General features: G+C 49.5%; 3 protein-coding genes across 3 annotated transcripts; 1 reads left to right on the forward strand and 2 right to left on the reverse strand.

Annotated features, from left to right (window-relative positions):
- Positions 1 to 564: 564 nt before the first annotated feature.
- On the reverse strand, positions 565 to 1,708 carry H6S33_008748 (uncharacterized protein; the record flags this gene model as incomplete). The annotated part of the gene is made up of 4 exons (XM_044840204.1): positions 565 to 993; positions 1,044 to 1,370; positions 1,432 to 1,549; positions 1,674 to 1,708. 4 exons carry the CDS (start codon positions 1,706 to 1,708, stop codon positions 565 to 567), a joined length of 909 nt encoding a protein of 302 aa, XP_044687604.1.
- Positions 1,709 to 7,574: 5,866 nt separating this feature from the next.
- Positions 7,575 to 9,617, forward strand: H6S33_008749 (uncharacterized protein; the record flags this gene model as incomplete). Its single annotated transcript, XM_044840205.1, has 6 exons — positions 7,575 to 7,597; positions 7,664 to 7,938; positions 7,999 to 8,354; positions 8,410 to 8,685; positions 8,756 to 9,479; positions 9,550 to 9,617. The coding sequence occupies 6 exons, from the start codon at positions 7,575 to 7,577 to the stop codon at positions 9,615 to 9,617; spliced, it is 1,722 nt and encodes a 573-aa protein (XP_044687605.1).
- A 1,250-nt stretch (positions 9,618 to 10,867) lies between these two features.
- On the reverse strand, positions 10,868 to 13,727 carry H6S33_008750 (uncharacterized protein; the record flags this gene model as incomplete). Its single annotated transcript, XM_044840207.1, has 2 exons — positions 10,868 to 12,703; positions 12,768 to 13,727. 2 exons carry the CDS (start codon positions 13,725 to 13,727, stop codon positions 10,868 to 10,870), a joined length of 2,796 nt encoding a protein of 931 aa, XP_044687606.1.
- Positions 13,728 to 14,755: the final 1,028 nt, after the last annotated feature.

Consider the following 14,755-nt stretch of genomic DNA (forward strand, 5'->3'; position numbering starts at 1 on the left):
CACATTCAAAGACTCGTACTTACTACATGTATACATTGCAGGGAAAATCCACCGCCCATTAAACCATGATTACATGTAAGTACTACATTTTTGTGCACATAGGCTCTTTATATAAGTTTTAATCACAATACATCACTCGGGTCAAATGAGTTCTCCCCTTTTCAGGTATGGATTTTGAATCTAGGACAAAAGTCAGTTTCAGCACTATGTATCAATTCAATCTCTCGTGTAATCTTCTAGAATTCTTCACATTTATAGGATACCAAAATAATCGATTATTGAATCTTGACGGCAAATTACGATCACGAGCGTGATTCGAGGCATAGTACAGATATTACTATAAATCATTACCCGGATAATATCTGATTACTTGCTACTTATCTCATAAAGGTGTCCAGTTATCAGTTATAGAATCCTCATGCTGCCGTATCACCTGAATATTTAGGTACCATATGCATATGGATTTCATCATTTTCTTTCTACACGGTTGCCTAGCTGCGCTGCAGGTAGTGCACATGCTAGCGCTACCTATAATACATCTAGTTTATCCTCTTCAAATTAAGCCTACAAGTATCCACTCCAATCCTGCGACTCTAAATATTCTCTAATACTCTTCCCCCTACTTAGGCCCAAATCACTTGGTGACAAAGCCTTTACGTTGCCTGAGCCTGCACCATACTTGCTCCATACCTGTAACTCACTACTGATCTCCAGCCCCGTCTTTCCATGTAGCGCCCCGTATGCTTCCTCGGTTATTTGGATATACTTTACATCCTTTACACCCGCAGACTCTGCCCACAGTTTGAACATCTGTCCAACAGTGAGGTCCTCGCCGTTCGTGGCCAAAACGTATCTCCCGTTCAAAATCTTTTCTGGCTGTGCCAGAATCGCATAAACGATTGGCCCCAGATCGCTCTTGTGCTCGATGAACGGGATTGGGATATCAGGAGGTGTTGGGAAGAGGTGAGCATAGGTCGTTTTCCCTGCTTGAATCTATTTACCATTAGTCGGACGTCCTAACCAAAGGAATGAATAGCACTCACAAGCTTGGTAACCATCATCGGTGCCCAGTGGAAATTCTGCGCATAAAACCCAATCCACAAAAAGGTTGTCCTCGGCAACAGGGGCGAGTTCTTGATGTACTCGTCTACATCATCCTTCCCATCAACGAAATTGACCGCAATGTCACCACCTTTGTGCTTCGCCGATTGCAATGTCGACCAGATGAAGTGCTCCAAATTCGGAATCTCCAGCGCTGCGTCCACGATGTTCTTGCCGTGTCTAGTTTCGAGAGCTTGGGCTTCCGAAGCACTGAGACCGCCGAGGAAGGGGGCCCAGAAGTCAGTGACAGCATATATGGCACTCGCATCCTATTGATCAGTTAATGGTGGTCTTCTTTTTTCTCTCTAGCAATGTTGGGGATATTCATACTTGGAAAGCACTGATGAGAGAAGCTTTATCGTTGAAGTCACCTGGAACAACTTCGATGCCCTGCTGGAATAGAGCTAGTACTTTGGGGGATGTAAGATTTCGAGTTACAGCACGTATTCTGTAGGTGCGGTGGGTAAGGAGGGTGTTTATTATAGCTGTGCCCTGTTTATTGTGAGATTTTTTTTATGGTATTTACTCAAACCCATTGGTATTGAGAAGGCAGATTTTACGATCTTACCTACTCGCCAGTAGCTCCAAGAACTACGATAGTCTTCATTTTTGGATTGAGAAGGGGTGTTTGAGTTTTGAGTGATGTTATTTTGATTTTGAGATTTAATATATCTTTCTCTTTCTGATTTCTTTAACTACTTATGTTCTTCTCTTATTCTACTAGAAAGTATCTCTTGATGCTCTACCGCCCCTTTCTTTCTCCCATATTCTTTTGATTTGGAATCGATAATATTGCGTACTTAGTAATCACTACATTACAGAGATCCTTGGCAGCGAAAATCCGCTAAACCAGTGCTTTAGACCGTGAGGAGACGGTCTTAGCGCACTTGAGTACATCTATGTTACGAATTTCAAGCATTTGAGTTTTATGGGTACTAATACTTTTCATAGATGCATTGACGACGTGACTCAGTGGAATGATATTCAACATGCGCGTCGTTGCAAGTTGTGGCGTGTTTACATTCATAGGTAAATACATGTACATGTACATGTAGTACGTACTAGCAGCCCATTTACTAGTACTACTTACCAGAGCTTCTAAAATTCCGCGGTAAAAATATCGGGTATTCTAAAGTTCGACTTTAGGATTTGGAGTTGTATCTACATGCATATCCCGACTTACTTGCCAAAAGTTGTTGGCCGGTTACAGTCTATAGAGCCAGTTGATCATGATAAATCTAACTATTAACTAATCATTCGGCCTTATATTGATTACTCGGCGTTTCAACGCGGTGAAATTAAGTATTGTCTCTCGCGATAGCAACCATTGACCTCACCATTTCCTTAGGCCGACCAACCACCACCATAACCATGATAATTAACGCAGGAGATAATTACCTTTGAGCATAAAAATGACTACGACTTTAACACACTTGGTTTTAGCTATTGGTTGTGGTTTTATAGGGTCTCAAGTTTGGTGGGGTTGAATGGTTGCCAGCGCAATTGGGACAATACTTAATTTCACCGCAAGTATGGTGCGCCCGCTCTTAAAGGTAACCGAAAAATGAGGCAAAGTCGATTGCCTAAGGCTTTTCAACAAAAAAAGTTAAAAAAAAAATCGGGTCATACTGATTGTAGTACTAGTGATAAACTTTAACTTATATGACCAGATTTTTGATATCTATTCTAGTTGTGAAGCCTTAGGAGTTTGAAATTCCGCATTTTTGTATGTAAAAAGCGCCAAGACTGAGCAAAGTGGAACAGTATTATACCCATTTATACCCCCCAAAAGCGAATTGTGGCAGGAATAAAGCAGGAATGCTAGAAATAGGCCTTCTGATTGGCCTAAAACTCACCTTGCAGCCACAATTGTTCCACTTCCAAATCCTGCCGTGTCACCTTTAAGAGTGTGCGCACCATACTGTGATTGACAAATACTTACAATCAATGCCTGGCGCTTCTGCCTAGACTTAAGTGCAATAATATTATATATTTACCGCTTCTACCCGAAATAGTTCGCCAGCTAAAGCTGAAAGTGCTGAATCCTCTAAATAGAGTATTGATCAATTGAAGTTTTCTTCAGCCCCGTAAATTCACTAGACTTGATATGTTGTAATGTCGATATACTTGCTACGATCGACCAGCTATATATTGCAAATAAGCTCGTTTAATTTTGGTATGGGCTGCAGTGGGGTTGAGTTATGGTTAATTACACATACAGCCCTACGAGCCATTTCTCTGAAAGGAGTGCATTGCAGCTTGTTGGTGATATACGTTATGCTGTGCTATAGGAGGTAACATCCCAGGACTATCGGCCGTGGGGGCTGATATGTACCTACATCACAGATTTCTATACACCAAATTTGTTATCATCTTAGCAAGGGTACTACCTCAGGGTAAAGATAGTCGTAGGTTCTAAGAGTACTCCATTTACATATCATGCCTAACAGCCATTATCGTTCAAAGCTAGAAGCACAGTCAGTGAGGGAATTGGAACGATTATTATTATCGAGCCACATATCATATCATGCATCAAGCCGAGAACACGGAACCCGACCAATCCCCAACTCCCCGACCCTCTAATATTTCTGAAACAAGCTTCTTGACTCATGAGGTTCGTGTGATTGCTGGTTGAATTAGAAGTGTACACGAGATCCCTGGTAATAGTCTCCGAGGCTGAGCCTAAATATTTCTGGCGCGTGGGGACGGTTGTTAAGTTGTACAGATATGACATGATTTATCGACTCTGCTCTTTAGCTTAGGTTATGGTATTGACGGTGGGAGTTACAGGTACTTACCCGTAATTTCGTGTGCGAGCCAATCCTCAAGCTTGAATCCAAGCAAAATATGTAAAGAGTACATGTGGAATACAACAAATCGATCTGACTCTCTCGTGAATTAAAGCTACAAACATGCTTAACCCCACGAGATACCCCACCCAGTTAGCTATCATGTCAGGTGCTGAGGATAGGAAGCTTATTATAGCGATCAACATATCGAATACGATCTTCAGCTTTGTGAAATTGAATCAGTACCGTACTAAGGCTTAGGAAGTATTCCGAAAATTTTAAGATTTATATTAGCCGCAGTTATGGCGATTGTGTGGTTATTATGGTTAAGCGTACCTTAAATATGACGGTAGGGCAGTGCTGATACTACTATCAACGAATACATGTAGCATCCCCGTCCATACCCATCACTGCTGTGATCATGGGATTGTAACTTTCAAAACTACATGCGGTTACCCAAACCAGTCTCATATCGAACGGCAATATCAAGCCTAATGTCTCTAACTCAATATCACGGACCCCCAGCTTTTGGCCCCCACCATGAAGCTGAAGATTTCTGGCAACAACTACATGTAGTCATTTACTCATCCTACCCTCAACGTCGGAACTTGGAACCAGCCCTAGGCACCAGCTTGCATAGATTGACCGCACCTCCCACGGGATATGAAAGGGAGAGGATAAAAGTGTTGTGTCACGATCTAGCACTCGAGTTAGAGTATCTGTCCCTTTCCCGCGGAAGACAAAATAGGCCGAATGTATATCCGAACCGATGCGAGGAGTATAATTCTAATGCCAGGGGGAGATTTCACAGGCTGATTCATTGCCTACCGCAAGATTTCATGTACCTAGACACGGTTGCGTGGGGAAGCTGAGGGTATATGTGGTGTTGCACGCTGGCTGTGGTCCCGTATCAAGAGGCTCAGATTTAGCGACTTTGTCTTCCCCAGGACCGAGACCCAATCTCCTAGCTCTGGGGGTCATACATTTTGGTAAATGAAAACCCTGCCCTGCATTCGAGCACTCAGCTAGGTCCTGAAGCCATCATGAGCCACTAGTTAAAAGATCCGCAAGGTTTAGATCTACCTTACCGATCAAAAATGGGGTCCCACTATTAGTCAAAGTAGAGACAAAATAATAAACCCCGCAATTATGCAACAGAGCAGATCCCGATATACAACGCGGTGCCGACCAATCGACCGGCCAGGGGCGCAAAATCCACGCCAAAAATAGCCAAGCCTTTGATTCCGTGATATCCGATAGAGAGCCCGACGACACTCGGTGAGGTGCCAAAACTCCGTACTCCGTCTTCTTTAATGAAGTTCGTTGCAGCAAGGTAGAGTAGTTTCTGTAACCGCGTAGTTACCTGCTAAGTACGCGCTTGCGTCACTGCGATAACCCTCGACTCGGTGGTTTTTAGAGTAGAGGTGTATCAGGTTGATCATGTAACCATCTGAGCTTGAAAGCATATGCTAGGATCAGACTCAGCCACACACGCACATATGCTCTAGATTTCTCTGCACCATTCTTTGCAGGAAGAACACTGGCTCGATTCGCCGGCGCTCTCTTCGGGTAGTGCGGCACTTGAAGGCTGTGGGTATTGGAGGTTCGCATATGTTTTGGCTGACTGCTGGGAAAGTCAAACGTCTAGGTATCACCAAGAACCAGGACACCAGTAAGAACCTAAAATACACTTTGATTGTCTGCAGCCGCTAGCTGTGTTTTATTGGTTTGAGCATGAGCCATCCCCTGCCCGCTGTCCGTTGTATAGAATATGCATATATACATATTCTATATATCCACGGCTTACCCCATGTCCTCCTGAAGAAAACGTGTATGGAGATATGCACAGAGGTAAAGGAGGATGGGGCTCAGCCACGTGCAGAACTAGATTGAACGTTGTGTGCTGCATACGGACTGATTGGACAGCCGCCGGACGGACATAATTACCCGATTATCCCGTGGTTACTAATCTATTGAGCAGAGGTAAACTCGGTGAGTCAGCTCTAGTGTGTGGTTGCATCGGTGCGGAGTAATCGGCTCTTATGTTTAGACTTGTGGGATTCAATTGAGAGGGAGGAGGTATCTCGCGTTCTATGTATGTAGAGACATGATCTATGAAGTCGCCAAGCCCATACCTCCCCAACGGGTTAAGGAGTTGATTAGCTAATCGAGTGAGAGCTGATGATCTGGTGAGTCGTTTCGCGTTGGTGTAGCTTGCCCAGTCCCCCAAATCGGGCTCGGTAGGACTGTCCAGATACTTGCCACCCGCAACCTGAGACAATCCTTTTTGTCCAAGCATCTGCGGCTGCGTGAACCATTTCGCAATATTGTTGATGTATGTCCCTGCACGGCGTTTTTAAACTACATCATATACTTACTTTTACCCTATGTGAATATGTGTGTACCTTTCTACATACATCAAGTATCTTAGTGAGAGAAACCACCATGTAGGTACATATGCCCTTATTGAAGGCCCTCATCTATCATCAGATGGTACACCGTCTCGGTGCCTGCCAACACATACCTGCCGGTGAGGCTGAAGTGAGCACATCGCTTCCTCGAAAAGCTTGTCTGCCATGGTTACCGTGGGGCTGGTACATGTTATCAATTGGCCACAGAAGTACACTTAAATTTCCTAGACACAAAAGTGCACCGGCAACGGTAGAGTACGTATGCGCCCAGTAGGTGTGGTCAGAACCTGCCGTAACTTACCGGTTTGACCCTTGCAACAACAGTAGCATTGGATGGGTGAATATGTACATCGGGAGTGCAATAGCTTGGTACAAAGGTGTGAAAGGATCTAATACGTTCATTCATACACCCATAACGTCAATTTTGTTTATTTACTTGACATTAGTGGTCTTCATGGTCGACGTTGCACCGGTGGATGTACCTACATACAGGTAGGTGCAAGGATGCTGATGTTATTATCGGGACTTGGAGGGATGATGTACCCAGTCCACACTTGGTGTCCGATACGCGCAATGCTTGTGTCTGTTTGCCAATGCTCGCCTCTATGCACGGTGCTGGCGTTTACAAAAAGACCCTGGACAAAGTAGGCACAGCATACACCACCCACCACCACCAGATCTCGGTTTTTCTAGTTCACGCATTGTATAACCCTTACATGAGCCTTCAAACATCCGTAACGTAGTTCTATAAATGCCAGCAAAAAGGGGCTGAAACCTCGAAACAAGCTTTAGCCCAAGCTCATAACCCTGACATCTGCTATTCCATTTACGATTACTCTCTCCCACCATCAATCAACACGTGGGAGCTATAACGCTCATCTACACAGTTATTCGAACTCCAAAACGAAGGGAATAGGGCTGATCCGTGTAGCTTGAATATAGGGAAGAAGGGAAGAAAGGACGGGAAGGGAAGGGAGGAGACGGCCAAGCAGTGCGGCCCAGATAAGATTAGTGGGGTTTCGGAACAACAAAAACTGTGACTTGGTTGTGCGGGCGAAAGCTTAGCTTCCCACATATATAAGTCGACCAACCCTCTCTCTCTCCGGTACACCTCACCTCACTTCATCAACAACAACATCAACAACATCATCATCATTGAATCTCATACACCACGGGATTGAATCTCTGTGTGGGATTTCTTTTGTGAAGTACATCTACGCAACCAGTATATTTTCTAGAATTAGGTGGCGCAAAGCACTGAAAAGCTAGAATCATGTTGCCTCCACTAAGTAAAGAGTAAGTTTTCTATCCCCATCTCTATTTTTATCTCAATCATCGAATAAATAACTAAAAAGAATTTAGGGGCATCATCCACATGAGGGAGTCGCAGCTCCTCTCTTGGATTGCTGACCCTTTCACCAAATATGAGCATCCTCATGGGCATCATGGTGAGGGAGCGGATTACGCACTAACCCCCAAGCATCCCGAGGAGGCTCATGCAGTAGAGTCCGCAATTGAGACTCTTGAGGAGCACATTGAGGTTGAAGAAGCTACTCCGATTGAGCTGTTCTATGATCTCTTCTTCGTGGCCAATTTGACTACTGTCACTGGTGTTCAGTATATCACTGAATGGAGGAGTATGTTCCCCCATTCTCTCTTTTTTTTTTTCGCTGTAATAGACACTAATTATAGAGCAGACTTGTCATCTTACATTCTGTTTTTCATCATTCTCTGGTTTACCTGGTTGCATGTTACTCTTCTGGATGTCCGCTTCTCTGTTGATTCGGTCTATGAGCGCGTCTGCAAAGCCATGCATTTCGCTGTCATGGCTGCATTCTCTTCTGTCTCGACTGATTGGGATCCTTTTAGTCCTGATGACATCGACAGTGTGAGAGCACTGAAGACGATGACACTGACACTCATGTTTTCGAGAATCGTCATTGGGATTCAGTATATCGTGATCATGGTCTATGGGCGTTCTAGGAGGAAGGCAGTAGTACCAACTGGGATCCATGCGATTGTGATGTTCATTTCGGCTGGGGTATACTTGGGAGTGAGTTATCTTCTTTCATGTCGAGTTGGACGGACGCTGACTGTAGAACGTCTAGATGTTTTGGGGCTTTAAGGAGGCCACGAAGAAGAAGTCGTACCTGGGCTGGTATGCGATGGCCATTTTCGAGATTGGTGCAGTTATCGTAACATCGAGCATTTGGAAGTCCGTGAGCTTTAAGAAAACACATTTGGTAGAGCGCATGGGACTGTTGACACTCATTATTCTTGGAGAGGGTATTATTGTCATGCTGAAAGCTATCAATGCCGTCGTTAAAGGGTTTGGATGGACAAAGTCGACCTTTGGAGTCGTCGCTGCTGCGCTTTGTATCATCGTAAGTTTTCACTTTTCCATATCAAGTGTTATTTTTTTTTTTTTTTGCATATGGCTAAACGAATAACTAGTATCTTTTCTGGATGTTCTATTTCGACTACACTCCTCGCGATATTCACTATGGTACCATCAGGCAACAGATTTGGGCCATGCTGCACTTCCCCTTCCATCTTTCCATTGTTCTCGTCGTCGAAGGTCTGCGTCAGCTTACGACCATGCAATCCTTTAACCTGCTCGCAAGTGACATCGGTGCCACCGTAACTTTACTCGAACCCTTGACTTCCGAAGGTCTTGCCGAATATTTCCGCGATATCTTCGAAATAATTTACGAAGACGGCACTTCGAAGTCGGTCCTGAAGGGCTACTCAAAGATCCTGTCCACAATTGACGCCATGGAAGCAGCACCAAATCCCTCTGTCGAGTACGAGTCATACCTCCATACTATCCTCTTTGACGCGTACACTGGCCTTGGCGAGTACTACGGAATCAAGGCACCGGCAAAGACCGATAGCACCCAACAACTGATCGCAATGTTGAAGGTCTTCGACCTTGTGTTCCAGTACTTCTTCATTGCCCTGGGTTTTGTGTTCCTCCTGTACGCAGTGTTTGCAATCATTGTCAGGAGACATATGGATGTCTTTGATTACGTTTCCATTGGTCTGAGGTTCGCGGCGAGCTTGACATTCTTTTCGATGTTGGGCTTGTATTTCCGCCCCATCAAGCCTGATAGCTATATCAACTACATGTGGGGTGGACCGTGGCCAATTCCCACAGTTTGCTTCATCATGATCTTCGGTAAGTCATCTACTCCCTTGTCTTCAAACCTAGCACAAATAAACTAACAGAGCCACCCACCCACCCACAGTCCTGATTGTCGACAAAACCATGGCTTACTTCGCCCTCCAGCGTATCCGCAGCCGCACCAAGGCGTAGATTCCGCCTTTTTTTTTTCTTTCTTTTCTTTTAAATTTTTTTCCACTATAATTTTTTCCTGCTGCATAGTTCATCCCGTTAATTTTTTCCCTTCTACGAATCTTTTTTTCGTCCGGTAAAGAGTTTCATGTAGATCTGCATACGAGTTGTACTCCCTCCAGCAATGATGTCTTTTTTTTTCTGTCACGAATTTTCTTTTTTCCTCCTCTTAGTTCTTTAGAACGGTACTCTACGTGTACTTTACGCGTGGCCCATGTATGTACGGTTTACGAGATGATAAAAAGTAATGTACTCGATTTGCAACTTCATCCATTGGTCAAACGTACACTCGCGCAAACATTACATGGCAACTGTGCGGGATTCCGGAAGCCATCCATCCAAACATTACCCTGATAGCTAAACATCAAGCTACACCCACCACCCAATAATAGATACTACTACTATTATGTCCCAAATAGGCCTGCAACCGCACCTCACACACACACATTGACCAACTAGCGCGATCATACACTCTCACTCGACCCAAACCCACCATTGCCATGTGTAGATTGACCGATATACTGATACTGATATTTATCCACCACAACCACAACCACCACTAACCCCCCCCCCCCCCCCCCCCACTACAAATACCCACATGGCCATAACATCAACACTCAGAGAAAGAACAAAAAAAGATCCACTCCACTTCTAACCCTACGCCACAGCAGCATCCAACCTACAGTCTAGCCATCGAAAGCCAAGACTACAGAAAAACCTCTAGCGTAGAGAACCGTACCGGAGAGAGACCGGGTCAATGATACCATGTGCACATGTACATAGAAACGGAGAAGGAGCAGAGGAGGAGGAGGAGGAGGAGGAGCAGATGTCCCACCAACCCAACCCAACCCAACCCAACGCAAGGAGGAAAGGCAGGAGCACGATGGCCACGAGAAGGACGATTGTACGTACACAAGGCACGCAGATAGCCACACGACAAAAGCACGACAAGCAAGCAAGCAGAAAAATCAAGCACAAAAAACGACTCATAAGCAGCGGATACAAATCAATTTCCACCACCAGCCCGGGAAACTGGCCCGACTGACTAACTAAGCTACCATCCAGAAGCAACTACCAGGCCAATAGCAACAATCAACAAGAAGCAAGAAGAAAAACACACAGAGCAAAAAAAAAAAAACAAACAAACAAAAAACAAACAGAGACAGCAAAAAGCACAAAAAAAAAAGCACCCCCTCCCCCTCCCCACCCCACTACTCCACCAAAACCGCATCATACCACTCCCTATACACGTCCCTATTCACGCCCCCACACCCCACCACCCCCTCCACCAACCCCCCCACCTCCCCAATCCACTCGGCGACCCCAAAGCCCGCCAACGTCTCCCCCCCGCCCGTCGCCAATCTAACCCTCTCCCTGCTCCCCTCGGCCCCCAACCGCTCACCCACAAACCCCCTCACCCTCCCCGCCACAACCCTCACCACCGGGTCCCCGCCCCCCCTCGCCACAATCCTCCCCACCGCCCCCGCCACATGCCCCAGCACACTCTTCGGCGTCGCCACCGTCTCCGTCAAGAACGCGCAGATGCCCTCCGCCAGCGCACCCTCCCTCTCGTTCTCGGCGAGCAGCGCCGCAACCCGCTCCTTCAGCGCCTTCCACGCCGACCGCACGTCGCGCCGCAGCAGGTTCTTGGTCGTGATCGTGATGGCCGCCCCGAGCACGATGGCGCGGAACGCGGCGCGGAAGCCGTTGAGGCGGTCAATGTCGAGGTGCAGCGTCTCTGGCGCCGTCTCGGCCGTCAGCGGCGTGGTGTCCAGCGTCGCGATGAGCGCCAGGTATGCGTGGTTCCAGATCTGGATCGGCGCGGGCCGACTCTTCGGGTGGTTGGCGCCCTCGGTGTCTCGCGCCGCCGCTTCTGCCATTTTCGCCGCCTTGGCTGCGAGCAGCCAGGCGGTGGTGCGCGTGAGCGATGTGCGCCCGGCTTCGATGTCGGCGGCGAAGAGGCGGCGCTCGTAGGGCGCCGCCTCGGGGATGACATACTGGGCGGACATCATGAGGAGGAAGTTCGCATGGTCGAGCTGCAGGAGCTCCAAGACGTCGAAGAGGCGCTGCAGACGGTCGATATAGTCGCCATTGTGGCTCAAGAGGGCCTGGACCTCGGCGTCTCTTGCCGGCGAGCATATGCGCGGCAGGAGACCCAGGACAAAGGCGAAGAAGCGCTCGTGGTCGTATGTGCCGTGCTCGCACTGCTGCGCGATGAGGTCCATGTCGATTGCGTCGGCGATGGTGCGGTGGAGGGCGCCGGCGGGGTCGAGGAGGTGGAGCAGCTTGGATTTGACGGAGTGGGCCATGGGCGGGAGCCATTTTGTGAGGTTGCGGTTGTGCAGGACGTCGTCGCGCATGAGGTCCCAGAAGGCGCGTTTGGCTTCGCGCTCGACAAGCTGCTCGAGGGGCGGCTTTTGGCGTTGCGTTAGTTTGAAGTCGCGGTTGAGGGCGAGCTCGTGCACGATTTGGCGGTTGCTGAGGGTGCCGCTGGTGGAGAATTGGGAGAAGGCGTCGTGGGTGGGGTCTGCGGTGGGTGGGGCAGCTATTGGGACAGAAGCCTGGTCGGTGATAGGAGACGCAGGTGTATTTGCAACCCTAGAAGCTGCGGTGACCGCGGTGGAGACAGTGTTGCTCTCCGACGAGCTCGGAGTCTCGCGGGGCCTTGTATCGCCCTTCTCCTTCTTCGGAAGCCTGGTCCTCCTGGCCTCCTTGACAGCCTGTCTGATGAGGCCTCTCGTCTTCTCGCCGGCAAGCCGTCGGATGCGGACAAGCAGTATCAACTGGTTCTCCCTGATGCCCTCCTTGAAGTCTGCCGCCACATGCTCCTCGGTGTCGTCTTTGACCTTCTGCCAGATCAGGTCCAGCTCGGCATACTGCGCGACCATGGTATTGATCAGGATCTCCGAGTCGCGGGCTTTCCACGAGGTGAACGCCGTGCTGAAGGACTCCCAGGTCTCGGCCAGATGCTTCGCGGGCGGGAACGTCGGCGCAGACAAGAAGGACTCGAAGGCGATTAGGAGATCTTTGGACTTGGTGATTAACGCCTATTCCATGACCGAGTCAGTATCCATGATCCGCACAGTCACAATATAAAAACACAAAACGTACCTTTTCATTCTCGCCGTCATTGCTCAGGACTTCAGCTGGGTGTCCCAGGATCAGATACGCACTCAGGAACGTCCTACAGGCAACCTCGACGTCGACCTCGCCCTCGGCGGCCGCGGAGCTCCCCAGCAGCCCGCAGAGCTTCAACAGCCGGGCCGTCGCCTTCTGGACGCCCTCCTCCTGGAACTTATTCGAGATATCCTCAAAGCTCGTATCTCTAACGCTCTCGATCGTCAGTCCCAGCCCCAAGAAGCGCTTCACAATCTCCCTCCTGACATGCCCCCTCCACACCCTCTGTATGCACCTCGCCGCCTCCCCCCTCACCTCCTCCACACTCTTCACCCTCCCCCCCTCCAACCTCACCCTCTGCAGCGCCGCCGCCGCGGCCCCCTCCTCCTCCTCCTCCACATCACTCCCCCCATCCACCCTCACCGCCCCCCCAACGCTACCACCACCACCAGTAGTCCTCCTCCTCCCCCTCCGCTCCCTCAACACCTCCATCCTCCTCCTCTCCGCCTCCATCATCCGCTCCTCAACCCCACACCGCAGCGCCCTCGCCTCCCTCTCCCGCCGCTCCCTCGTCTCCCCCGCCAGCCGCTTCGCCTTCGCCACCTCGCTGGCACAGCTGCCCGCGATGCGCGCCAGGATGGCGTTGCGGCTCTCCTGTGCCTGGCTCAGCGCCTGCTGCAGCGCGAGGAGCCTTGCGCCGACGGCCTCGTGGCTGCTGGCCCGCGCGCGGCGCACCTTCTCGACGTGCTGCGCGCGCTGGCGCAGCAGCGACTTGCGGCTGTCGAGGAGCAGCTGGCGCCGCGTGGTGGCCAGACTGGAGGCCGTGAGCGGCGCGGTGCAGGGGGAGTGCGTGCCGGTGGGGGTGCGGCGGCGCTTGCGCGAGAAGCGGGCTTCGAGGTGGGGTGGGGGGTTCCAGGTGGTGGGGGTGGGGGGGTCGTCGGGGGTGTGGAGCATTGTGGTGGTGGTGGTGGTGTATCTAGCTGTAGGTATGTGGGTATGTATGTGGGTATGTATGTATGTGGGTATAAGTATATCCTCGGTGTGTATCGATCGCTATGTATTCTTAGTGAGCAGAGCAGAGCAGCAGTCGGTGAAGCTGTGCACAAAATAAAGAAACAAGAAAGGATGCGTGAGATGAGTGAGATGAGTGAGATGAGATGAGGTAGAAGATGAGGAGAGCAAGAGAAAGAGAGCCGTGGAAGTAGCCAGCCAGTCAGTCAAAGGGAGGCTGGGTGCTGCACTCTACCGCCGGCCCGAGTATCTGGGCACCAACCAACCAACCAACCAACCAACCAACCAGCTCTAGCCACAGACAGCTGGGCGTGATGCTGCTTCAACTTGCACTTCCTTGCCAGCCAGCTTCAGTTCGACAGACAGACAAAACAGGATGCACGACAGCTCCGGGTCCCAGGCCGGGTTCGTGAAACAGAAGCAGAAACAGAACACACAGGGCCAGTTGTGACACGTGCTGTGCCTTCCCCTTCTTGCTTGATACGAGACAACAGGCAAGCAGAGCAGGTATGGAGATTCCCTGTCTGCTGTCTCTGTCTGCTCTGCTCCACACCCAGTTAGTTCCCCGTGCCTCGCTAGTTACAGCCCAGTTGCCTCAGGACAAGACTCATCTCAAGCCCTGCTGCACCCATCCCATCCCATCCCAGCCCAGCCCATCCCACCCCATCCCAGCCCATCCCATCCCAGCCCAGCCCATCCCACTCCATCCCTTCCCCAACGTACGTACACAACTCCTGCTGACACTCCATTCTGGAACCTTCGCGCGCATGCCACTCCCTGCTCCACCTGCACCTTTGTACCCAGCCCGTCCCCGCCCCCGTCCCCGTCCATGTTGCTCCAACTCGCAAGTCTGTGGTTGCAGCCCGTGGCTGATCGTCTCGTGGCTGGCTGGCACACAACACAATGCAAGGCAAGGCAGGGGTTGCAGTGTCAGTGTCAGTGTTGCTATCGATAAAACACATCCATCACAT

Source organism: Morchella sextelata (assembly GCF_020137385.1).
Source record: "Morchella sextelata strain SCLS chromosome Unknown scls_28, whole genome shotgun sequence".
Classification (NCBI taxonomy): Eukaryota; Fungi; Ascomycota; class Pezizomycetes; order Pezizales; family Morchellaceae; genus Morchella; species Morchella sextelata.